This window comes from Microcaecilia unicolor, chromosome 2, assembly GCF_901765095.1.
Source record: "Microcaecilia unicolor chromosome 2, aMicUni1.1, whole genome shotgun sequence".
NCBI classification, from domain to species: domain Eukaryota; kingdom Metazoa; phylum Chordata; class Amphibia; order Gymnophiona; family Siphonopidae; genus Microcaecilia; species Microcaecilia unicolor.
Window position 1 is genome coordinate 283,533,302 of NC_044032.1, and position 24,758 is coordinate 283,558,059.

Genomic DNA, 24,758 nt, shown 5'->3' on the forward strand with positions numbered 1-24,758 from the left:
ATACTTTCCCTGACATGTGCTAAGCCCTTGTATTTATGAGCGGCTTGTTTTCACACGCTCTGTGCCGACGGGGCTTGCCAGCGCTCACAGGGCTATCCCGGAGTCTCTGGGAATCGAAGGTCACATGCTGCCCGCACTCCTAGAGAAAAACTCCTGGGGGGGTTCTCTCGCAAAGGAATATCAAATGGAAAGCCATTTGTATCTTGTTAGCAGCTTTTCATTAATTAGCTCTATATAATTGAGAAGACTTTTGTCCAGCCACTGTTTGCAGTGTTATAGGATGAGGGAAATGACATGAGCAGACACAATTTCTCAGATACAAGAAAACCCAACAAATTTTATGATCTGATTTACTAACGTAAGCTAAAATTTCCCAGTACGTTGTTTTAGCCTAATGACTACCTTTTGAACATCAGGTTGTTTTATAACAACTGTACTATTTTCCTTCAGTTTTTCTTTTTTTTTGTTAAAGAATTCAATAAAGAATACACACACACACACATGCATTAAAGTAAACCTCTTCAGGCATTCAAAATGTAATTGACAGTGTTACTGATATTCAATATTATTTTATTGATGTAATGCACTTGCATATCAACTGCTGGATTCTGTATAAGTTGCCCAAAGTTGGGTACACAAGTTTGGGCGCACAGATCCGCAAGTAAACTGATTAGTTAATTAGCTGATAAACTATTTTTGGTGTTAACAAGCAGTAATTAGGTGTTACACGTGGATCTGCTCTACACCCTATTCTATAGCATGTGCACTTAAATTTCACAGCGTATGACTCCAAAAGGGGCGTGGCCATGGGAGGAGCCTGGGCAGGTCAGGGGCATTCCCAGAATTTAGACATGATGTTATAGAATACCTACATTTCCGTGCCTAGCTGCCTTTGGTAGATGTAAATACTGGCACTCAAAGTTAGACACAAAACTATGGCGCCTAAAAATACCATGCAGTAAACATTTCCGCCTACACGTATTCTATAAGCGGCACTTACATTTAGGCACGGTATATAGAATATTCTTGGTTGATATTCTAGTGCCTAAATCTACACATCTCCATGTACACCAACAAAAATGTGGCATGTAGATTTAGGCGTCAGTGCCGTAGCGAGGGCAGCTGACACCCGGGTGCAGCACGGTGCACCCTCCGGAGCGCACCCCCCAGAGCACGTGCTTACATGGGAAAGCGGTGAGGGACAGGCGGGCGAGTGCATGTCGCTGGGAGCTGCGTCGGCTCCGCTGGTTCTCATCTCTGTCTGCCCCAGAACAGGAAGTAACCTGTTCCGGGGCAGAGGGAGCAGGGAACCAGCAGAGCCGACACCCCCCCCAGCGGTGTGCACCCGGGGCGGACCACCCCACTGCCCCCCCTTCCTACGCCACTGTTAGGCGCAGAGGACCATATTCTATAACAGCACGTGTAAATTTTGAAACGCCCATTTCCCCGCCTATAACCATGCCCCTTTTTGGCTGTGTGCATTAGAATTTAGGCGCAGTGTGTTACAGAATACACTTAGCGAATTGTGCGTGTAAATTCTAATTATTGCCAATTGGTGCTCATTATTGCTTGTCTTTAAGTGCTGTTAACAACGCTGATCAGCTTACTGAAACTATTAAGTTATGTGTATTGTTATAGAATAAGCTTGGATTTCGGCGCAGAACTTTAGGCACGCTATATAGAATCTGGGGGGAAATACAAGCTAAGCTAGTATTCTGTAAAGGTTGCTCCACGCAGAGCGCCTTTACAGAATACTAGCTTAGCGCAGATAATCCCAGATGCCCAGTGTAAGGGGTCCTTTAATACTGTGTGGTAAAATTTTGTACTTGCCCGCATTAGAGGCAAACATTAACCTGCAGTAAGTTCATAGCCTCCGCGCTAACTGTTGGGGGTATACCCAGCATGTTTCTATACAGTTACCATTCTAAACATTATTTTACCGTGCCATAACACAACGACAGTGCGTGGTAAGTGACCGAGCAATAATTGCAATATGCAGACCATGCCTATTTTCCCCTCCATAACATGCTAACTGCTCCAAGTTTATTACAGATTTATTATACCGCTGATCGAAGCATTATTATCTGAGCAGCTTTGAAGCCTACATTAGATAGAATTGAATAGAGCTAACAATACAGAGTGGGGAGAGTAGGCAGTAGAAGCTACATTATTTGTGGTGTAGCTGGGAGGGGGGGAGGTGCCAGGGCAGCAGCCACTCCCCCAAATGGACTTCCGATGGCGCCGGCGCCTATTTTTTATGCAGTCCATCATGTTTAAAACATGCACTGTCATTGTTGGAAGTCCGCTCTCTGCTCCCCCCAGTGCCTTCAACCTGGCTACATTTCTGAGGACAGGGGGAGCCGTCAACAAACAAAGGAGTTAACTATGTCTGCCAGGCCCGCACTGGCAACTCAAGGAGAAGAAAGAATAACGTACTATGCAGATGCATCAACTAAAAGAAATGTCTTAAGGTCTATTTTTAGAGGTCCTTTTACTAAGGTGCACTGAAAAGTGTTCTGTGCTGGTGTAGATGTGTGAATGGGACGTGCGCAGATTCATTTTTCAGTGGACCTGCAAAAAAGGCCTTTTTTTTGGCCGAAAATGGATGTGCAGCAAAATGAAAATTGGCGCGCATCCACTTTGGGCCTGAGACCTTACTGCCACCCACTGACTTAGCGATAAGGTCTCACGCGATAACTGGGCGGTAATCGTCAGCACACGTACATTGCCGATTACCGCCCTGAAATGTTCTGGCACACGTAAAAAATGAAATCACCACCCCAGCCACGCGGTAGCCAGGTGGTAGTTCCAAATTGGCGAATGTTAGGCGCACGTAGGCGCTTACGCGGCTTAGTAAAAGGGCCCCTTAAACTGTTGGGAAGTTGAGCCTGAGGTGCTGTTGTTTCAAGGAACGTCGTGAGTGATCATAGGTAATCTTTCCAAAGGAGGGAACAAGCAGTCAGTTTTGCTGAGATGATCGAAGAGAACGAGATGGACAGGAAGGAATTATGAAACACGACAGTGCACGCCAGTCAAAGGATCCCTAAATTTCTCTGTATAGCATTGGGTCTGTTTTCTAAAATGTGCTTAAAATGTAATTACTGAAGTCTTTCTATGTTTTTGGTGCTAAGAAGGTGCTTATTTGAAGTCTATTTATTAAGGACACTCAGCACCTACTTTCCTTTACAGAATGCTAGTGTAGCAGCAATCACTTACACCAGCCACAGAGCTGGCGTGAATATTTGCACTTAGAATATTACAAAACATGCATCAATTCCAGTGTTCTATAATTTACATGCATAACTGTGCACCCTGCCACACTCCACCTAGACTCTGCCTATGTGTACAGCCACCTTCAAACTACACACCATCACAGCTAGGGGCCACGTTATAGATAACACAAGCTGAGCTACTAGTATTTATGTGTATATGTGCACACACAGTTGCATATATGATGACAGTATTCTGGTCATTTACATGCATTCTTGGCACCATGCTTATCGAATTACTTCCTTATTGTCCATTGGTATCCACAGTGCATGCAAGATTTACTAAAGGCATTAAGCTTTTACTGGATTTATTTATTTATTTATTATTACATTTGTACCCCGCTCTTTCCCACTCAAAGCAGGTTCAATGCGGCTTACATAGTAATAGGGATTACAAAGTATTTATAGAGAGAATATAAGTAAGTATAGCAGAATAATAAAAGAGATAGGTAGGTAGAGATGGGCAATGGTGAAGGGAGTAGGAGAGGTATGAGCAAGGGTAGGTGAGCACTGGAGGAGGGGTAGAGGAGGGGGAGGGGGATGGGACACAGGATAAGCAAATGGAGATTAGGTGGGAGATGTAGTCTAGGTCATTGTCGTTGTTTCCTGGATACGTGTTGGGTAGATGGGTACATAGGATTAGTCTGGGTCATTTGGGTAGGCTTGTTTGAACAGATGGGTTTTTAGTGATTTCCGGAAGGGTAGATAGTTGCTGATTGATCGGATGGGTCTGGGGAGTGCATTCCAGAGTTGGCTGCCTAAGAAGGAGAAGTTGGATCCATAGTAGGTTTTGTACTTGAGTCCTTTACAATTAGGGTAATGTAGGTTGAGGTAAGTTCGTGAAGTTACAGACATGTTTCTGGAGGGAAGGTCAATCTGATTGAGCATATAGTCCGGAGATTCACCGTGGATAATCTTGTGGATTAATGTGTAAACCTTGAAGTTGATTTGTTCTCTGATAGGGAGCCAATTAAGTTTTTATTGCGTTTGTATTGGAAATACATGTACCTTATCAGGGGTGGTAATGTACATGCATTATTAATAGCCCTAACCCATATCTGTAAGAGGTGCACAGTTCCCTCAGAAGATACCCTCCTTTCCTCCTCCCCTCACTAAGAAGAAACTCCTCAACAGGTTCAATTCCTTCCTCCATATTATGAAACTCTGTCCCACTGCTGATAAACCTCACCCCAGCAGACTGCAAAAGCTCCTTTTACCTTTCCAATACTGACTCCTTCCATTACTTCCAACACCCCCCCTCCCCCCAACTACATCCATCTCTAACACCAAAATGGCTTGTTCGGATCCCTGTAAGTAGGAACAGTGTACTTCCACAAACAAAATTCAAAATGGAGACCCATTAAAAAAAAGAGAGAAGCAGAGAGAGAACAGAAAAGAAAAATATTGAGAGCTTTCCTCTACAAGTCTGGAACGTAACTTTCCTTGGAGCCCCATGGCTGCCAATGGTGGAACTCACTAACCTGGCGAGGCAGGGCTCCATGTTGCACTCCTGAAGTTTTGGCTTGGGCTTAACATTTTCTGGATAGTAGTGGCAGTACTGGTCAGCCACCACCCGCCCACTTCGCAGGTCATAGCACTCAGCAGAAGTCAGCTGGTAACCTGCAATGTCACAAATATACACAATTAACAAGGAAAGGTATCATCAGCAGAATTTACTTTCTTTAGTTTTCCTGATCCTTAGTCTATTTTTCAGCATTTCTCCAAAAGATAATTGCAGTACCCTATTCCATAGTGTCTTGATAAGATGGGGAGGCTGTGTAGTGCAAGGGCTGGAACAGTGGTTCACCAGTTTAGGCCTGGAAACTCCAGAACAGGCCCAGTTTTCTAGTTAAACAAACTATGAGGCTATGCATGTAGAATGACTGCTTAAGTTGGTGGTGAACCAGAAAACTTGTTGCTGCCATGAGCCTCAAAATAAATTCAGCTCATGCTAATTATTTAAATGGGAGGGCTAATGAAATTGCGTTAACATTCTCATGGTAACATTATTATGGGAAAATCGTACTAGCCTGTTTAGCAACCCTCCTGCACAACATACTACTATTATTCATTTTTATAGCACTACTAAATGTACAGAGCGCTGTACACATTATAGGGGAGATTCAATATATGGCACCTTAAAAAAACAGTGCTGACTAAGCGTACTCTATAATCGGGGCCTAGATTTAGGCGCTGATTAAATATGCTTAGTTGATATTTCAACGCCTAAATCTACATGCATCCATCCATTTACACCAATGAAAGCATGGCGTAAATCTCGGCGCATAGATTTAAGCACACTGGGCCATATTCTATAACTAGGCGTATAAATTTCAGAACGCCCACTTCCCTGCCCCTTTTTGCCCGTGCACGTTAGAAATTTGGTAAACATCATTACAGAATACACTTAGTGAGTTGTGTGCCTAAATTCTAATCAATGCCAATTAGTGCTCATTATTGCTTATTAAGCTTGTTAAATTACACGCATTGTTAAAGAATTTGTGCTGATATCACTGCCAATCTCTAGGTGTGATATATAGAATCTGGGAGTATAAGCAGGTACTTTTTCTGTCCCCAGAGGGCTCACAAATCAAAGGTTTTTTTTTGTACCTAGGGCAATGGAGGGTTAAGTGACTTGCCCAAGGTCACAAGGAGCTGCAGATCAAAGCCTACTACACTAAACATTAGGCCACTCCTCCACGCCATAATAAGGCTACCTAGATATTGATCCCCCACAGTCATGACAGAGCAAGCTACTTAAACCTGTACATTCTATCTTTCCCCCAACACAGTACCAAAACTTCCCAGAAACTCCTACCTCCCGCTGTCTTTGTCAACACTATCAAACCATGCTCAACAAATAGCTCACCTGACCACATCTGGGTTAATGTGTGAAGCAATGAGCAAGTGCCATTTTAAAAACTGAAGGCAAAATAAAAACAACAAGAGATAAACCCCAATTTCTCCTACTGGGGGAATAGGAAGAGAAGAACTTAGGCCCAGGAGAGGTTGAAAGGGTTTTAATGATTTCATGCTGCAAAAACCCAAGATTGGAAGATTGAAATATGAACTTGTGGGGATGTTTGTGGATGAAGCAGGATATGGGAGGTTTGATATCCAAACCTGAGCTAAGGGTGAGTTTTATGTTTAGGTGTAGCATATATTTCTCCTCCCTAACACCCCTATCTGTTAACCTGCAGTAAATAAGATGTTGGAAAAAAAGTATTACTGATGCAGTTCGATATGTCCAGTGCGTTCGACATGGTGGACCACAACATCTTACTACATCTACTGGACACCTTAGGCATCGGAGGGAACGTGTTGCATTGGTTTCAGGGCTTTCTGTCAACAAGAACATACCAGGTCAAAGGCACTCCAGATCATTCTGCGCCCTGGAAAGCTACTTGTGGGGTCCCCCAAGGGTCGCCTCTTTCACCAACGCTATTCAACATCATGCCGTTTCCCCTTGCAACAGCACTAGCAAAACTAGGCTTGAATCCATTTATCTATGCAGATGATATTACCATCTCTATTCCCTTCCATTCCTCATTGGATGAAATCAAAGATCTGATTGAAGCGAGTTTTTCCATCATGGATCATAGGGCTGAGGTATTTCGATTTAAGTTAAACAAAGATAAAACTCAGTGTCTGGTGCTCTCGTCCATCCATACCAGATTTTCATCAAGCTTGCTTGTCCTTAAAGACCAGACTCTCCCTATTTCAAAGAGCCTAAGACTTCTAGATGTTGAGCTGGACCCTTACCTGCAACTGGATTTGCAAGTGCAAGCGGTCACCAAGCGGATGTTCTACGCAATGTGGAGACTGCTGCAAGACTCATCCTGGGCAAATCACGCATGGTTCCCGCGCAGCCTCTACGTCTCAATCTACACTGGCTCCCAGTAAGAGAGCGAATCGCTTTCAAGCTCTGCACCTTAACGCATAAAATTATTTACGGTCGAGCTCCAGAATACATGATTCCTTTAATAGACCTCCCACCTACCATCAACACAGCCCACACCTATCTCCAACTTCATTATCCGTCTTGCTGGGGTGTCAAATACAAGCTTCTTTTTGCCTCTATTTTTCACTACTCCAGCCCGAAGACTTGGAATGCTTTACCTCTGAACCTAAAATCTCAATTTGATCATCACATTTTCAAGAAGATGTTGAAAACGTTCCTTTTTGAAAAAAACTTACTCCATTAGTAATCCTGCTGTTTAGTCACCCTATTGCTGTTAGTGTTCTCTCCTTATTCTGCTGTAAAATTCATGTGTTGTACTTCTCTACTTTTGTAAATCACATAAGCCACATTGTGTCTGCATTTGTGGGAAAATGCGGGGTATAAATGAACCATAAATAAAAAAATAAATAAATTTTACTCCTGGAAAATTTACACCATGATCCACTTACATGTCATAAATTAATACAATCAGTTAGTAAATCCTGCAGTAAAGTATTTTTTTTTTTTTGGATGACAGAGAATGCTATTTCCTAGCTGTTGCAACGCAAAGCTGTGAGGCTCCAGCTCAGACCCGCTATCATTTTTTTAAAAAATTGCCTGTTTTTCTCTATCTCTTGATAAAAATCCCAACAACCCCAGGCTTTTCACCCCTAATCCCTGTCTCTGATGCTTCAGAAGGACAAAAGGAGCAACAAAAGAAGATCTTCTCTTATCACAAGGACAAAAAGGGCTGTGGATTAGGGACTCAAGAGCATAAGAAAATATTACTGTGGTGGTGGTGGGAGAGTTAAATCAGAAAGGAGAAACTCACATGAAGAAGTGCTACAGTTTGAGATTCTTCCCTGTCTGGTGACTGCAGCTTTTAGCGGGAACAGATGGAAGGAAACCCGTCCTTGACATATCAGCTATGACTTTTCTATGTTTTTCCTTTCCAATGTGAACTTAACCTTGGTCCCTGACTGTTGAGACCTTGGAACAGGGAAAAGCCTCTAAGGAGATTTCCCAGCTCCGAGCCTGTCAGAAGCATAAACAGAACCAGTCAAATCTTTAAATCCCAGAAGCTGAACACATAAAAATAAATAAATGCATGAGGAAAGGCAGTACCGGGTACAGCTGCTTGTTTTACACGCGATAGGTGTGAAGCAGGTTTGAAGCACTTGAAGTTCCTTTTGAATGTGAGTGGCTCTCTAGAAGTAACAGGAACCGTTTGGTATATGGCCAACGATTATTTTCAAATTGGTAGTGCATATGCCTGAATGGGGACTATGCAATAAATTTTAACATGCATGGTATGGCCTTTTTATACACACTAAAAATAGCATGGAAGTACAAGTGAAGGGATCCTGAAAAGATATTAATGTGAGCATGCTAAAATTTGCTTACCTTTGCATAAAAATGAAGTGATGTCATACGCAAATTAGAGGTCACTGAATACATGCTAAATAGCATGGTATGATCACCCACATACTACTTTGTGAGATTTGGTAAATGCTTGCTATTTATTTATGGATTAATATTTGGTCACTGCTCAGTTTTGATTTTTTTTTTATGCCAGTCGTGGCATTAAAAGTATATCTAGATATTTAATGCCACTATCCAGATAGTGGCCGGTGTTGAATATTCGGATAATGCAGTCAGTAACAGAATTTATCCTGATAGTGGGGATAACTTACCCAGTAAATAACTTAAGACAGCCTTTTTTCTGTTTTATTTTATCTGGATAGTGGACTGAATATTCCTGCTATCCGGATAAACTTCAGGGCCACACCAGCTTCTCCATACACTGTCTTGATGATGTCATCTGTAAGGATATTCACAAGCTCTATCTGAATACTGCCTCTGAATACCCTGGTCAATGGCGCTTATCTGGATAGCAGGACTGGAGTTAAAATGAGCTTGCTCTTTACGTAGGGGTAACTAAACAGCATCATCATGGTAAGTAGATATGCTCAGTTCTTTCTTCTTGGTCTATCCTGTTGCTTCTAAGGAGTCTGGTAAATAGGGATTGCATTTAAATGAAGAGGGAAAACATGGAAGGCCTATTATTACTCTATTTACCTATTATTACTAAGACCTATTATTACTCTCTTTGACCCCTCCAAGTAAGGGGTCAAAGAAGATCAGAGAGCTCCAAGAGAGCAGAAAATTGACATGAGTGCATGTTCAATCCCCTCAACTTAATGTATCATTACAGATTTTCAAAGATCATTGTCAGAGGGCGTGGCTGGAGACAGGAGGAAGAAACCAAAGGGCAGCAGAGATGACTAAAGACTAGTTCGGAGCTAAACAGTCTCTTAGATAATCTATAATTGATCAGGGTTAGCATAAATACACTTGGAGAGGTTCACAACCACTGCAGGAACACGACATGGGTTGTGTTTCAGCTAGAGTGCCTGCATCAGAAGTCCACAGTAGATAAGTCTGAACAAGAACAAACTTAAAATCACATAAATATTACTTTGTTTATTATGTAAGCCACATTGAACCTGAGGTTCTCTCGGAATAATGCGGGATAGATATGTCAAATAAATAAATAAATAAATAAAATTAAAGTGTTTAAAAGATTGTCACACATATATAAATGTACATACAGGTATCACTAGTGAGTGTGAATGGAACAGACATAAAAGACCAATCTGGAATAATGTTTAAAGAACCAATATTGATTCAATTAAAAAAAGTGGATGAGTGTAATTGTAAAGAATGTAAAACAGACATACCCAAAAGTGCATACATCAATTTTTATTTTATTTGTGACGTTTATATCTCACGTTATTCCAAACAAGTTCGATGTGGCTTACAATAAACAGTATAGGAGACATAACAAAGAATAATGCATAAGAAAGTAATTTGTTGTAAGAATCCAATTTTACAATACAATATCATAAACATATTGGGATAACTATAGATGTTAAACATTCAGAAAATCTATTATGAATGAGAAATTGTACATGAAGCAAAGAAAAAGTTAATGGTAAATAGAGTAATAACCAATTCAGGTAATAATTAGTTGTTTGAGATATGATTGTTCTTGGTGAGGGTTTGTTTGAATAGGAATGACTTAAGGATTTTGCGGAATCTAGTATATTCCTGTATATTTCTTATTTTGGGTGGTAAGGAGTTCCACCATTTGGTTCCTAGATAAGTGAAGTCTGCAGAGTGGACAGTTTTGTTGATCACTTTTTTGCCATTTGGGAAGTGTAGTCTGAAATAGTTTCTTGCCTCATATTTAGCATTTCTTTGTGGTAAGTTTATTAATGGTACCGTATAGCCTGGAGCTGTGCCATTTAGAATTTGAAAGATAAAGGTACATAATTTGAAGGTTATTCTAGCTTTGATGGGAAGCCAGTGTAATTTGATTAATAAAGGGGAGGCACTTTCAAAATGAGAGATTTTGTATATGAACCTGGCTGCAGGTTGTGTATGAACTTACAAAACATAGCAACAAATCTTTGTGGACTCCTGATGCAGGCTGTCTAACTGAAACATGGCCCGTATCAAGTCCCTGTAGTGGTTGAGTATCTCTCCAAATGTATTTATGCTAACCCTTATCAATTAAAGATTATCTAAGAGACTGTTTTGGCTTCATACTGGTCTTCGGTCATCTCCTTGCTCTTTGGTTTCTGCTTCCTGACCTGTGGAGATTGGTTCTTCTTTTGCTTCACTTTGGGGACAGGAGGGAGCATGCAACAGGGAGATCCCGAGAGGAATCTGACCACCCTGACTTAGAAAGACACCAGGTACGCCACATGGTCTGCTATTGCCTCAAAGCTCATTGATATGATCTGTACTGAGACCAAAACAATTAGTCACGTATTCTCCAACTCCCTGGATTCTTACTGCAATCAGGGATTAACCCCTTCCACTCTGTAGGTAAATAAATACCCATATTTTGTTCTGGGTTTATGATTCCACATCACAGTTTATTAACCCACCAGTGGCGTAGCAAGGGCGGGGCGGTGGGGGCGGTCTGCCCCGGGTTTCCGCGGGTGGGGGGTGCTCCGTTGCGTCTCTCTCCTGCCACCGCCTGCCTTTTTTTAAAATCTGTGCAGCCATGCAGGCAGCGCTTCGCATCTGCCCTGCGTGTGCTGTGAAAGAAGTAAATCGCCAGCGCTGGCTTCGGGGCTTCCCTCAATGTCCCGCCCTCGAGGAAATAGGAAGTTACCTCACAAGAGGGCGGGACATTGAGGGAAGCCCCGAAGCCAGCGCTGGCGATTTACTTCTTTCACAGCATATGCAGGGCAGACACGAAGCGCTGCCTGCGTGGCTGCACGGATTTAAAAAAAAAAAAAAAAAAAAAGGCAGGTGGTGGAAGGAGAAGAGGGCTCTGTGGCTCTCAATGGAGGGGGGACGGGACTGGGTCAGGGGGGAGCTCAGAGGGGAAAAGAGAATTGGAGAGGGGGTGGGGGAGTTCAGAGGAGGGGTGCTCAGAGGGGAGAAGGGGATTGGAGAGGGTGGGGGTGCTCAGAGGGGAGAATGGGGATTGGAGAGGGGGTGGGGGAGTTCAGAGGAGGGGCGGTCAGAGGGGAGAAGGGGATTGGAGAGGGTGGGGTGCTCAGAGGGGAGAATGGGGATTGGGGGGGGTGGGGGTGCTCAGAGGGGATTGGGGAGGGTGGGGGAGCTCAGAAGGGTACTCAGAGGTGAGAAGGGGATTGGGTAGGGGTGGGAGAGTTCAGAGGAGGGATGCTCAGAGGTGAGAAGGGGATTGGGGAGGGTGGGGGTGCTCAGAGGGGAGAATGGGGATTGGGGAGGGGTGGGGGTGATCAGAGGGGATAAGGGGACTGGGGAGGGAAGTGCTCATGGGAGAAGGGGTCTGGAACTGGGGGCTGAAAAGGGGCAGGGGCTGAAACTGTGGGGACTGGGGGCTTTAAAGGGGACAGGGAGAAGTGGCTGGGGGCTGAAGCCCAGGACTGATGGGAGAAAAGGGCTGGGGACTGGTGGGATAGTGGGGCTGAAAAGGGTGGCAGGTGGGAGATGTGGGCTGGAACTGGACTAGGTGCAGGTGGAAACAGGGGGCTGAAAAGAGGGGGCAGAGAGAGGGGACAGACCCTGGATGGAAGGGGGGAGCGTGAGGGAGGGCAGACCCTGGATGGATGGGAGAGGGAGGGCAGACCCTGGATGAATGGGAGAGGGAGGGCAGACGGATCGAAGGGGCAGAGAGAAAGGGCAGATGGTGGGTGGAAGGGGGAGAGAGAAAGAGGGCAGATGGTGGATGGAAGGGGCAGAGAGAAAGAGGGCAGATGGTGGATGGAAGGGGCAGAGAGAGAGGGCAGACACTGGATGGAAGGGACATTAGAGAGGGCAGACACTGGATTTCAGAGAAAGAGCGAAGACAGATGCTAGATGGAAGGAAGACAGTGAAAAGAAGATGAGGAAAGCAGAAACCAGAGACAACAAACTGTAAATAAAATATTTTTTTTATTTTTTTGCTTTACGGTATAGTATTGTATCTGTGTTTATGTGTTAATAAATGTTTATAAATAGAACATATAAATAAGGTAATCATTTTTTTGGACTAATTTTTAATACATTTTGACTTAACTTTCAGAGAACAAAACCCCCTTCCTCAGGTCAGGATAGGATACTATCCAGCTTATAATCGAACGAGAAAAACGCCCAAGTTCCGACCTAAATCGGGAGATGGGCGTTTATCTCACAAAAACGAAGAACGCGGTATAATCAAAAGCCGAATTTGGGACGCTTTCAACTGCACTCCGTCGCGGATGCGGACAAAGTGAACGGGGGCGTGTCGAAGGCGTGTCGAAGGCGGAACTGGGGCGTGGTTATCACCCGAACAGAGATGGGCGCCCTTCGCCGATAATGGATGCGTTTGTAGCTAGAATTTAGGGCACTTTTCCTGGACCCTGTTTTTTCACGAATAAGGCCCCAAAAAGTGCCCTAAATGACCAGATTACCCCCAGAGGGAATCGGGGATGACCTCCCCTGACTCCCCCAGTGGTCACTAACCCCCTCCCACCACAAAAAAATGATGTTTCACAACTTTTTATTTTCACCCTCAAATGTCATACCCTCCTCCCAGGCAGCAGTATGCAGGTCCCTGGAGCAGTTGTTAGGGGGTGCAGTGGACGTCAGGCAGGTGGACCCAGGCCCATCCCCCCTACCTGTTACAATTGTGCTGCTTAATGCTTATTAGTCGTCCAACCCCCCCAAACCCACTGTACCCACATGTAGGTGCCCCCCTTCACCCCTTAGGGCTATAGTAATGGTGTAGACTTGTGGGCAGTGGGTTTTGAGGGGGATTTGGGGGGGCTCAACACACAATGGAAGGGTGCTATGCACCTGGGAGCTCTTTTACCTGTTTTTTTGTTTTTGTAAAAGTGCCCCCTAGGGTGCCCGGTTGGTGTCCTGGCATGTGAGGGGGACCAGTGCACTACGAATCCTGGCCCCTCCCACGAACAAATGCCTTGGAGTTATTCGTTTTTGAGCTGGGCGCTTTCATTCTCCGTTATCGCTGAAAAGCAAAAACGCCCAGCTCACACATTGGCGAATAAAACATGGGCGTCTATTTTTTTCGTAAATACAGTTTGGTCCGCCCCTTCACGGACCCGTTCTCGGAGATTAACGCCCATGGAGATAGGCGTTTCTGTTCCATTATGCCCCTCTATAAGCACTATACTGTATTGACCTGAGGAAGGAGGTTTTGGCCTCTGAAAGCTAAATGTATTAGTCCAATAAAATGGTATTTTATTTTCTATATTTGTTTTATTTCTATTTGTTAATTTGTAAAGTGGTGATCGGATTTGTTAGTTTTTTCAAATTTTATATTTTGCACAGTACTAGGGGACATTTTCTGTTTCTGTGGTGTTGCATTGTATGCAGAGTCTGGCATCGGGGGTTCAGTTTAATTTTTGTCTAAATAGAAAGTTTATGATTACTTATTCTATAGTGGATTAGGGTGTATCTGTGTTTGTGAAAAAGACATGGCTTTTGGTTGGCATTGACTGTGCAGGATCGACGATCTGTACTAATCTGTCTGTTTTCATTTTACAATAGGTGAATTGATGTTCTAGTGCTCACTGTAGCGTTTAAGATGCTTGTGTGACTTGTAGAAATGACTGCTTATGGTATGGTAGAATTGCGCTATAGGTCCTGAGTGTTTTGTATTCTCGGTATGCCTAGTACTGGATTGGGGGGGGGGGTGTTAAAAAAAATGACCGGCCCCGGGTGTCAACTACCCTAGCTACGCCACTGTAACCCACATCTAATAATAATAATTAAAAACAAGTACTACTCTTAAGGGAGGAGGAAGGAGGTGGGTTATCATATTGCAGCCAAACTGAAGTAAAAGAAAAAAAAATTACACATGCTAGAACTATTAAAAAAGCCATGAAAAGTGGTTGAGAAAAAGTTGTCCAACAGCTTTGGTTGGAGTCTGCCTGGGATACTGTGACCATTTCTAACTTCACAACTCATATAGAGGACTTAAAGGAGAACAGTATGGGACATCAACACTGAGAATGGCTTCTGAAACCAGTAACCCCCCTTACCTCCTCCACAGGATGCTGAGCAAGGAAAGTAGTCAGTTTCTCTCCACCGATGAATGATGGGCTGATAGAAGATGAACTGAACCACACTGTCGGCTGCACCAGCATAGCGGATCTGCAATGTTGAATCACTACAGAGTTACCAGGGTTCCTCATTCCAAAACTCGACTTCCTGAGCTTCACTCTTAATTGAAACTGGCCTCTATTTGGCGAATGTATCATGAGCTTTTCATTCACAACTATGCAGGGATTACCCCCCCCCCCCCTCCCTCCGCCCACCTCCTTCTATCTCACTTCCATTTCAGTCCCATTATCACATGACCAGTCTTCAGACAGAGACCGTGAACCACAGGTCCATCCATGTTCTGCATAATGAAAACAATCAGGTTAAGCCTGTCTTTGACCACTATAAACCATCTGTCTCATGAACAGTCAAAGTGGCTACCCTGGAAAACTGAGGCAGTTGGATTTTTAGATCTCTAAGGATCTTAAAAGTAGGCCCGGAGAGCGCTCACATGGGGTCAGGGTGGGGCACCTGTTGGGGGATCTGGTTCTACTCAGGGGGAAGGGGGGAAAGGGAATCAGATTCAAAAGGAGGGAGAGAAGAGATATCAGGATCAGGGGGAGGGGAGGAATCGCTTCCCCTTATGCAAGTCCCAGCCACTATTCAGCTGGGGCCTACAAAAATGTCTCATGTGGGTCCCAGCTGAATATCGACCAGGACCAACATAAGGTCCAGCTGCCAGCACATGCCTGCATGCATCTGAGATAGTCAATGCCAGTGCTTGGACATGGCCCAGCACTGAATTACCAGGGCCTAATTCTACTTGTGGAAGTCAGCATTAAAAAAAAAAACTGTCGCCCGACTGAATATTACCCAGATAAGTGGACATTGTTAAATATTGGCACTATGTTCTATCTTTAAGTCCTACCCCTAGAACACCTCCAATTCCATCTACAGTTAAGCAGATTTTGTGGGAAACATCACCGTTGCCTGATTTTGATTCAAATGATTTCTTGTTTTTTTGTTAATGGAGTTGAACTGTACTCTGAGGGGCCCTTTTATGAATCGGCAGTAAGTCAAGCACGGGCTTACCGCTCGCTAAAAGGGAAGTATCACCGGGCTACCACAGCAGCCTGATGGTAGTTCCCTGCCCCAGCACACTACTTCCAGTGCTGCAAAAATATTTTTAGTTTTGTAGCACGTGTGTACCCGGCAGTAATCGGGCAGTGCCGCGTGGTGCCCGGTTACAACTGGGTTAGTGCAGGAGCCCTTACTGCCACCTCAATGGGTGGCGGTAAGTGCTCCCTCCTTCCCCCCCCCCCCCCCCTCCAAAAATGGCTGTGCGGCAAGTGCTTTACTTGTCGCACGGCCATTTAAAAAAAAAAAAAAAAAAGAAGGGTCTCCCTTTTACCTGCTGCGGCAGAAGGGGGCCTCAGCGGGCATCAAAAACATGCACCAACACCAGCACAGGACCCCTTTTGCCGCAGCTTCATAAAATACCCCTTAATTAACTAATAAATATTAAATAATGTTTGAAAAGCCAGCCTAGAGGCCCACAATTTTAGAGACAATAATTTGCAGAAGCAAGCGTCCATTTTGGTCTGTGCTATCATTTACTATGTTGCTGAGGAAACCTCTCCTTGAGGGATTTCTGTCATCCACTTGCCCATCTATTTGCATAATTTTATCCGCATAGGTATCAGGTCAGAATTTAGACAGTGTTTCCTTAGGAGAAAAGAAAGTTCGCAACATGTGCATGTGTTCAAACCAGCCGCACAAGTGTTTTCTGTGTTCCTTTATCTTATCGTGGGCTAATCCCTCAATAACGTTGAAAGCGGGAGAACAAAACAAATTACTGGTACAATAGTCAGGAATTATAATCAAATATAATCACTAAAACAAAGAGAAAACCCTATTACAAAAATATATGAAATAAATATGATTTCACCAACTTTTGAAAACAAAAATATATACAAAAGAGTGTTCCAGAGTTTCACTGGTAAATTTGTAAATTAGTATGGGTCCCTTTAACCAAGCTGCAACAAAAGGGGGCCTGCGCTGTTATCAACGCATGTTTTTGATGTGCGCCAAGTCCCCCTCTTACCGCAGCGGGTAAAAGGATAGGTCTTCCTTTTCGGCAGGAAATGCCCATGTGGCAAGTAAAGCACTTGCCACGTGGCTATTTCAGGAAGCAACCCTTATCACCACCCATTGAGGTAGAGGTAAGAGCTCCTGTGCTAACCCAGCAGTAACTGGGTAGCGTGCCACACTGCCCAATTACTGACAGGTACACACAATACAATATATTTTTGTAGTGCTGGATATGACAGAGCGCTGAGGGTGGGAAGTACCGCTGGGCTGCTGTGGTAGCCCAGTGGTACTTCCTGTTTAACAAGTGTTAAGCCTGCATTGGGCCTACCACCGCTTTGTAAAAGGGGCCCTTTTTTTACTAATGATTTATATGTAACATTTTAAACAGAAGGGAATCCCAAAAGTAGATTATTACACTTATGACTTTCTAAAAATAAAAGGTCAAAAGCTGCTAAAGGAAATGTACTGAAGATGGTATAAAAGTTGAAATGGCTGGTCAGTGCTACAGGATATATTTCTAGAAGATGCCAGAGGATGGGGAGCAGTTTTGGAACAGCTTGTCTGCTGACAGGCACTCACTGGGAAGGTGCATTGTGAGCCATCCCTGAAGTGAAACATGGCCAAAGGAGCAGGTCCTGCCCATTCGGAGCCCCTTTGGAGCCAGTGAAGAGACAGGAGCTGGGAATACTAAGTGTGGTGAAGTAGAATTATGGTGAAACGGAAGAGCAAAATTATTGGATCGCTGATCAGCAAAGTGGGCCCAGTTAACAGCAAGGGGCCCATGGATCAACATGTTACAACTTTGAATCAGCAGGTGCTTTCCAATTTGCATCTCTCGTCTCTCTTGGGAGCTTCTCTCTCTTTGGGTGAATGAACCCTGCCTTCTCAACCTGTGAGGAAATTCGAAGAAACCCAAGTCCCTACTACCTGAAGACGTTTTGGTTTTCAATGATGGTAAGGTCTTAATGGACTCTCCTCAGACACCGGTAACTGCCAGTGCATTCTCTAGCATCAAGTATGTCTGCATCTACTTCTTCTATATCACCAGGATTAGAAGCGACTTTAAAAGACATGTGGACAGTTATATGGATGGAAAATACTTTACAAGCTAATCTTACTCAGTTCTCAAAATATACTACAGATGTTTCCCTTCAATTAACTAAGCAGGATAAAAAGCTGTCAGAAGATGGAGAATGTTTGACTAAGTTGGAATCTCAGACTTCTTTAATACATTCGGCAGCAACTTCTACTATTAAGGATAATCTTTCCATTCATTTACAACATTTTTTATTTGGATTTGAGAATAATGAGAATAATGCTAGGGTTTCTAATTTAAGAGTGCTTAATTTCCATATTACTCTCTGTGTCTCCCCTCATGACCTTTTTATGATGTATTTTAGAAATGTGTTGCAGTTTTCTATGTGGGAGAAAGTGGAAATTTTGAATATTTATTATCATTCTAGAAGCTCTAGGGTAGAGAAAAAGGAGGGGGCTCTTGACCCTCTCAGTTCTCCTGATAGCCTCAACCTTTCACAATTCCCTGAGTCATCTAAGGATATTACTGAAAAATGAGCTACTTTAATAGTTTCTTTGCAGTCTGCAGCATGGAAAATGTTAATTTTAAAGGCATATTTTCCTCATAAACAACTCCCCTTCTGTGGCAAGTTGTTAATATGTTTCCAGGTGTTGCTAGATCAACTCAGTTAAAAAGGGGAGCTTTTTTTTTATTTTTTTTACAATTAAAAGCTAAAGTTTTGGTTATTAGAGCTAATTTTTTTCTCGAATTCCCTTGCAAGTGTTTAGTCATCAGAATAATCAGTATGTGTTCTTTGATGTTACTCAGTCAGAGGCATTTTTGAAGGATAAGAATATATACTTAAACCAGAGTTTTACAGAAAACAAGAGGTCAGTTTATAAGATGGTTAGCAGTCTTTACAGATAGTATTTGAAAAAATATGCTACAACACAAATCTAAGCCACACAGCACAGGCTTTTCACTAATAAGATCAAACCCTCTTGAATAAAAAAAATGCTTTGCTGCAACAGACCCCTGATAACCTTGACCTTTCACAATTCCTGGAGTCATCTAAGGTTATTATTGAAAAAAAAGAGCTATTTAATAGTAACTTTGCAGTCTGCAGCATGGAAAATGGAAATTTTAAAGGCATATTTTTCTTAGAAACAACTCTCTTTTCAAGGCCTGTTAGAACTGCAGTAAAGTAAAGCACATTTTTGTGGTACCTTTGTGGCTAGAGTGGTAAACAGCAAATTCAGTACCTTGGCTAGAGGCAATGGTGTTCCTAGGACTGAATAGGCCCTGGGGCAGAAAAACGATGAAGGGCACCAATGTAGTGGGCACTGTTGGGGGATGGGAAGCCTTCACAGCTCCAATAATTAAACCCTTCAAAAGACAAACATATTCCAGACCTGTATACAAAACATGTCATAATAAAGCAGCATTAATGTCTAGAACTCAGGGCGTCTTTTATTAAGGCGCGCTCATGTTTTTAGCACACGCTAAAATTGTGGGCACGCTAAACGTTAGAGACGTCCATAGGAATGCATTGGCGTCTCTAACATTAAGCGCGCCTACAATTTTAGCGTGCGCCTTAGTAAAAGACCCTCTCAAATAGCAACAACCTTACCTATAAAAAGGCAAGTACCCTATAATACCATTAGATCTCCTGCTGCTACAGATCTCTATAGAAAAACTAAACATTAGCAAAATACTTTACTTCTATCGCTCCTGCAGAATACAGGCCACGTCTCAAAAATATAGAATAAGCAACCACAAGTAGGAACTCTGAGAAGTCTGAATGTAATACAACACTGTATATATAAGTACATAAGTATTGCCATACTGGGATAGACCAAAGGTCCATAAAGCCCAGCATCCTGTTTCCAACAGTGGCCAATCCAAGTCACAAATACCTGGCAAGATCCCCAAAAAGTACAAAACATTCTATACTGCTTATCCCAGAAATAGTGGAGTTCCCCAAGTCCATTTAATAATGGTCTATGGACTTTTTATTTAAGAAGCCGTCCACATCTTTTTAAAACTCCGCTAAGCTAACTGCCTTTACCACATTCTCTGGCAACGAATTCCAGAGTTTAATTACACGTTGAGTGAAGAAACATTTTCTCCGATTCATTTTAAATTTACTACATTGTAGCTTCATCGCATGCCCCCTAGTCCTAGTATTTTTGGAAAGTGTAAACAGACGCTTCTGTATATTATTATTTGGCAGCCCAGGCCTGACTTGAGGCTCAGGATCCAAAAATGACAAGAAAAGTACAGGCCTTTAACCGTAATCTGAACTCTGAAGTTCCAGCAAGCTCCTGAGCTATTGGGACACACCATGCTGCAAAATAAGAAAGGAGCTAGGGTGCAAAAATCTCAAAAACAGGACACAGATGGCTCCTCAGGAAAATGTAGCAATATGTGGGTAACAGTTGTTTTTGGAAAGGCCAGGTGCAAGGGAATTGCAAAAATTTGTGGTTGAAGCTAAAAGATGAAAAACATGTTTTTAAGATTTGGGGCTATTCATTAGCAGAGCCGATCAGTGTTAACCATGACATTAAAATAGATCCAATCAGATGTGCTCACTGTCATATTATCCTTATCCTGAGTGGATCTATAAAAGTGAATGTACTTCCTGCTTCAAGTTAGAGGGGCGCTCACTGCTCTCTCTCCGTGAGAAACAAATGTAGTGCATTGCTTTCTCATGAATACCTTTGAGTGGTAAAATATATCACATAAGACTAAGATCCAGATAGCACCTGTTAGCAGCTGGGATACTATATTCCTATAACCAATTGAATTGTATTTCCCAAGACAAATGGTGTTCTGTAGATTGTACCTACAAAGCAATGACTAATTGTAATCATACTTGATGCTTAAGAAATAAAAGATACCTTCTTATACTCTTAATTATATTTAGTATGTGTTCTTGGCTACTTAAGAGCTAGTACACAGCTCTGGTAATTAAGAAGTCCAGATATACAAGGTGAATATATTAAAAGCAGCCTTGGGAGTTTCCTGTGTTTGCGATACCTCCATTTGGTCTGGGGGTGTCTCAAGGACTGGAAATAATCCAGAAAAATTCACTTCACATCTACCCATTCCACTCCACTCATTATTTTATAGACCTCTATCATGTCTCCCCTCAGCTGCCTTTTCTCCAAGCTGAAGAGCCCTAGCCGCTTTAGCCTTTCCTCATAGGGAAGTCGTCCCATCTCCTTTATCATTTTTGTCACCCTTCTCTGCACCTTTTCTAATTCCACTATATCTTTTTTTGAGATACGGCGACCAGAATTGTACACAATATTTGAGGTGCGGTCGCGATACAAAGGCATTATAACATTCTCATTTTTGTTTTCCATTCCTTTCCTAATAATACCTAATATTCTATTTGCTTTCTTAGCCGCAGCAGCACACTAAGCAGAAGGTTTCCATGTATCATCAACGACGACACCTAGATCCCTTTCTTGGTCCGTGACTCCTAACGTGGAACCTTGCATGACGTAGCTATAATTCGGGTTCCTCTTTCCCTCACTTGCTCACATTAAACATCATCTGTCATTTAGACGCCCAGTCTCCCAGTCTCGTAAGGTCCTCTTGTAATTTTTCACAATCCTCCCGCAAATTAACGACTTTGAAGAACTTTTGGGCTTATTTTCGAAAGAGAAGGAAGCCCATCTTTCGACACAAATCGGAAGATGGGCGTCCTTGTCCCAGGGTCCCCCAAATCGGCATAATCGAAAACCAATTTTGGGCATCCCCAACTGCTTTCCGTAGCGGGGATGACCAAAGTTCCCGGGGGGGGGGGGATGTCGGAGGTGGGACTTTGGCGTGCCTAACACATGGGCGTCCTCAACCCATAATTAAAAAACAGAAAGGGTGTCCCTGACGAGTACTTGGACAACTTTACTTGGTTCTTTTTTTGTTACGACCAAGCCACAAAAAGGTGCCCGAACTGACCAGATGACCACCGGAGGGAATCGGGGATGACCTCCCCTTTCTCCCCCAGTGATCAATAACCCTCTCCCACTCTCAAAAAAATTATTATAAAATATTTTTTGCCAGCCTCTATGCCAGCCTCAAATGTCATATTCAGTTCCATCGTAGCAGTATGCAGGTCCCTGGAGCAGTTTTAGTGGGTGCAGTGCACTTCAGACAGGCAGACCCAGGTCCCCATCCCCCCTACCTGTTACACTTGTGGTGGTAAATGTGAGCCCTCCAAAACCCACCAGAAGCCCACTGTACCAACATCTAGGTGCCCCCCTTCGCCCATAAGGGCTATGGTAGTGGTGTACAGTTGTGGGGAGTGGGTTTTTGGGGGGAGATTGGGGGGCTCAGCACACAAGGTAAGGGAGCTATGTACCTGGGAGCTTTTTCTGAAGTCCACTGCAGTGCCCCCTAGGGTGCCTGGTTGGTGTCCTGGCATGTCAGGGGGACCAGTGCACTACGAATGCTGGCTCCTCCCATGACCAAAGGGCTTGCATTTGGTCGTTTCTGAGATGGGCGTCCTCAGTTTCAATTATCGCAGAAAATCAGAAATGACCAAGTCTACAGACGACCATCTCTAAGGTCAACCTAAATTTCCAGATTTAGCGTCCCCGACCATATTATCGAAATGAAATATGGACGTCCATCTTGTTTTGATAATACTGGTTTCCCTGCCCCTTCACGGGGACGTCCTGCGAGGACGTCCTCAGAAAAAGTTGGGCGTCCCTTTCGATTATGCCCCTCTTTGTGTCATCAGCAAATTTAATTATCTCACTAGTTACTCCCATCTCTAGGTCATTTATAGATATGTTAAAAAGCAGCGGTCCCAGCACAGACCCTGGGGAACCCCACTAACTACCCTTCTCCCTTGAGAATACTGACCATTTAACCCTACTGTTTTCTATCTTTTAACCAGTTTTTAATCCACAATAGAAAAATGAAATTATCACCCGGGCCTCACGGTAGCTGGGCGGTAGTTCAAAATTGGCACGCATTGGGCACACATAGGCGCTTACGTGTCTTAATAAAAGGGCCCTTTAGGCAGTTTACAGGTTTAAAACACACTGTTCTGTCACACCAGGGGTATGCATTATACATGTATAGTTACAGAACAGTGTACAGGCATTAATATGCACACCTATGAATGTATATGCTAATAGTTTAAACATTTATATGGGTGATCGGCACATAACTTCTAGTGCCTACTTTATAGAATTACTCCTGAGAATTTCACGGAATTTTCAGTCATGAGAATTTTATAAATGTTGCTTAAAATTGCGAGTGCAAATTTGGGTGTGCAATTTAATTAAGTAATGAGCCTATCAGTGGCAATAATTGGAAACTAACAATCAATTATTGGCACTAATTGGCAAAAAGTTGGATTTAAATGTGCATCTTGCTAAGCATTATTCTATAAAGATGCGTGCATAAATCCTTCAGCACACAACTGAAAAGGGGGGCCTGGCCATAGGAGGCACATGAGTAGGTCAGGGGTGTTCACTAATGATGCGTGCACTATTACAGAATTTGGGGGATGCATGCCGAAATTAGGCGTGGGGATATACACCAGGGTTCAGTTGCTGTACCTAAAAGCTGGGCACAGATCCTGGCGCTATGCGCTATTCTATAAACGGCACCCAATTCAGAGCACCATTTAACGAATAGCGCTCAGCGCACACTTGTTTGGATGCCATTTGCTGAATTTAGTCCATAATAAACTAATAATTAACCACAAAATCTGCTTTCTTGTCAGACCATCCATCTGTCAGTCTAGCAAGAAGGAAGGCAAGGGGGGAGACATACGTAAAGCTACATGGAAATCATTATCAATGGCAATGATGAGCAACAGCTGTGCGAATGAACGATGAACATGCTGAAAGACTTAAGAAGGCCATATAACGAGCAGGGCTATAATGAACTGCACATACAGGCTACATAGCTGACATCACTTGATCCTTTTTATTATTATTTATTTGGATTTTGCTTACACCTTTTTCAGTAGTAGTTCAAGGCACAATACAGTCAGATACACTGCGTATTTCTCTGTCCCTGGAGGGCTCACAATCTAATTTGGTACCTGAGGCAATGGAGGGCATAGGAGCCGGCTTTGTGGGTTGCTTGAGCACCCCCATTATTGAGAGAGGTTCTTGTATTTGTCCAGGGAGGGGTTATTTCCATTGAGCTTAGCACCCCCAATTATTCTGGGACGTTGGCTCCTATGATGGAAAGTTAAGTGACTTGCCCAAGATATCAAGGAGCAGCAGTAGGATTTGAACCAGCCACCTCTGGATGTGAAGACTGGTGCTCTAACCACTAGGCTACTCCTCCACTTAGTATTATTATTGGTCGTTGGTTATCAAGACAGTAATAGATAAAGATTGAATAGGACCTATTTTATGTGAACTAAAAAAGGAATTTCTTGCTGAAGATAAAGGAAGACCTATGTTTTTTAGGGATATACACAGAAAACATTTCAGCTCATTTTCAGGTCATTTTCTGACTTTTTCCCAGTTTTCAGTTGCTTTTGCAGTTTGCTTTTCACATTTGTTATAAGAAAATGTTTTAATGTGTGTTAATTCATAGATTAGTGCATATGAAATCGATTGATTGATTGACTCTGATTTATGACATTTTTATCCCGCATTAGCCCGAAGGAATTTAGGTTCAATGTAAATGTATTATTTATTATTGATTTAACTCATCCCAAATGTTTTCTGTTTTAATGCTAATTTTTCAAAAGGATTGGACATTTAAAAAAAATGATTGCATGTTGCTAGAAAAAAAAGATCTACTACTAAGGAGTCGATATTCAAAAGGATTTCACCAGGCAGAAGTGGCTCATGCTTGGTTAAATCACCTGTGCCTGCCTATCAGCTGTGTGATTCCACTGAATACCAGCACTGACCACCCTTGCACTACC

General features: G+C 43.0%; 1 protein-coding gene across 1 annotated transcript in view; it reads right to left on the reverse strand.

Moving 5' to 3' along the window:
• ADAMTSL1 (ADAMTS like 1) overlaps positions 1 to 24,758 on the reverse strand; it is a 550,999-nt gene that overhangs the window by 257,197 nt on the left and 269,044 nt on the right. The window contains exons 8-9 of the mRNA XM_030194223.1: positions 14,739 to 14,850; positions 4,751 to 4,889 (exon numbers count right to left, since the gene is read on the reverse strand). Coding sequence (XP_030050083.1) covers positions 4,751 to 4,889; positions 14,739 to 14,850 — 251 coding nt within the window. The remainder of the gene's footprint in view (positions 1 to 4,750; positions 4,890 to 14,738; positions 14,851 to 24,758) is intronic.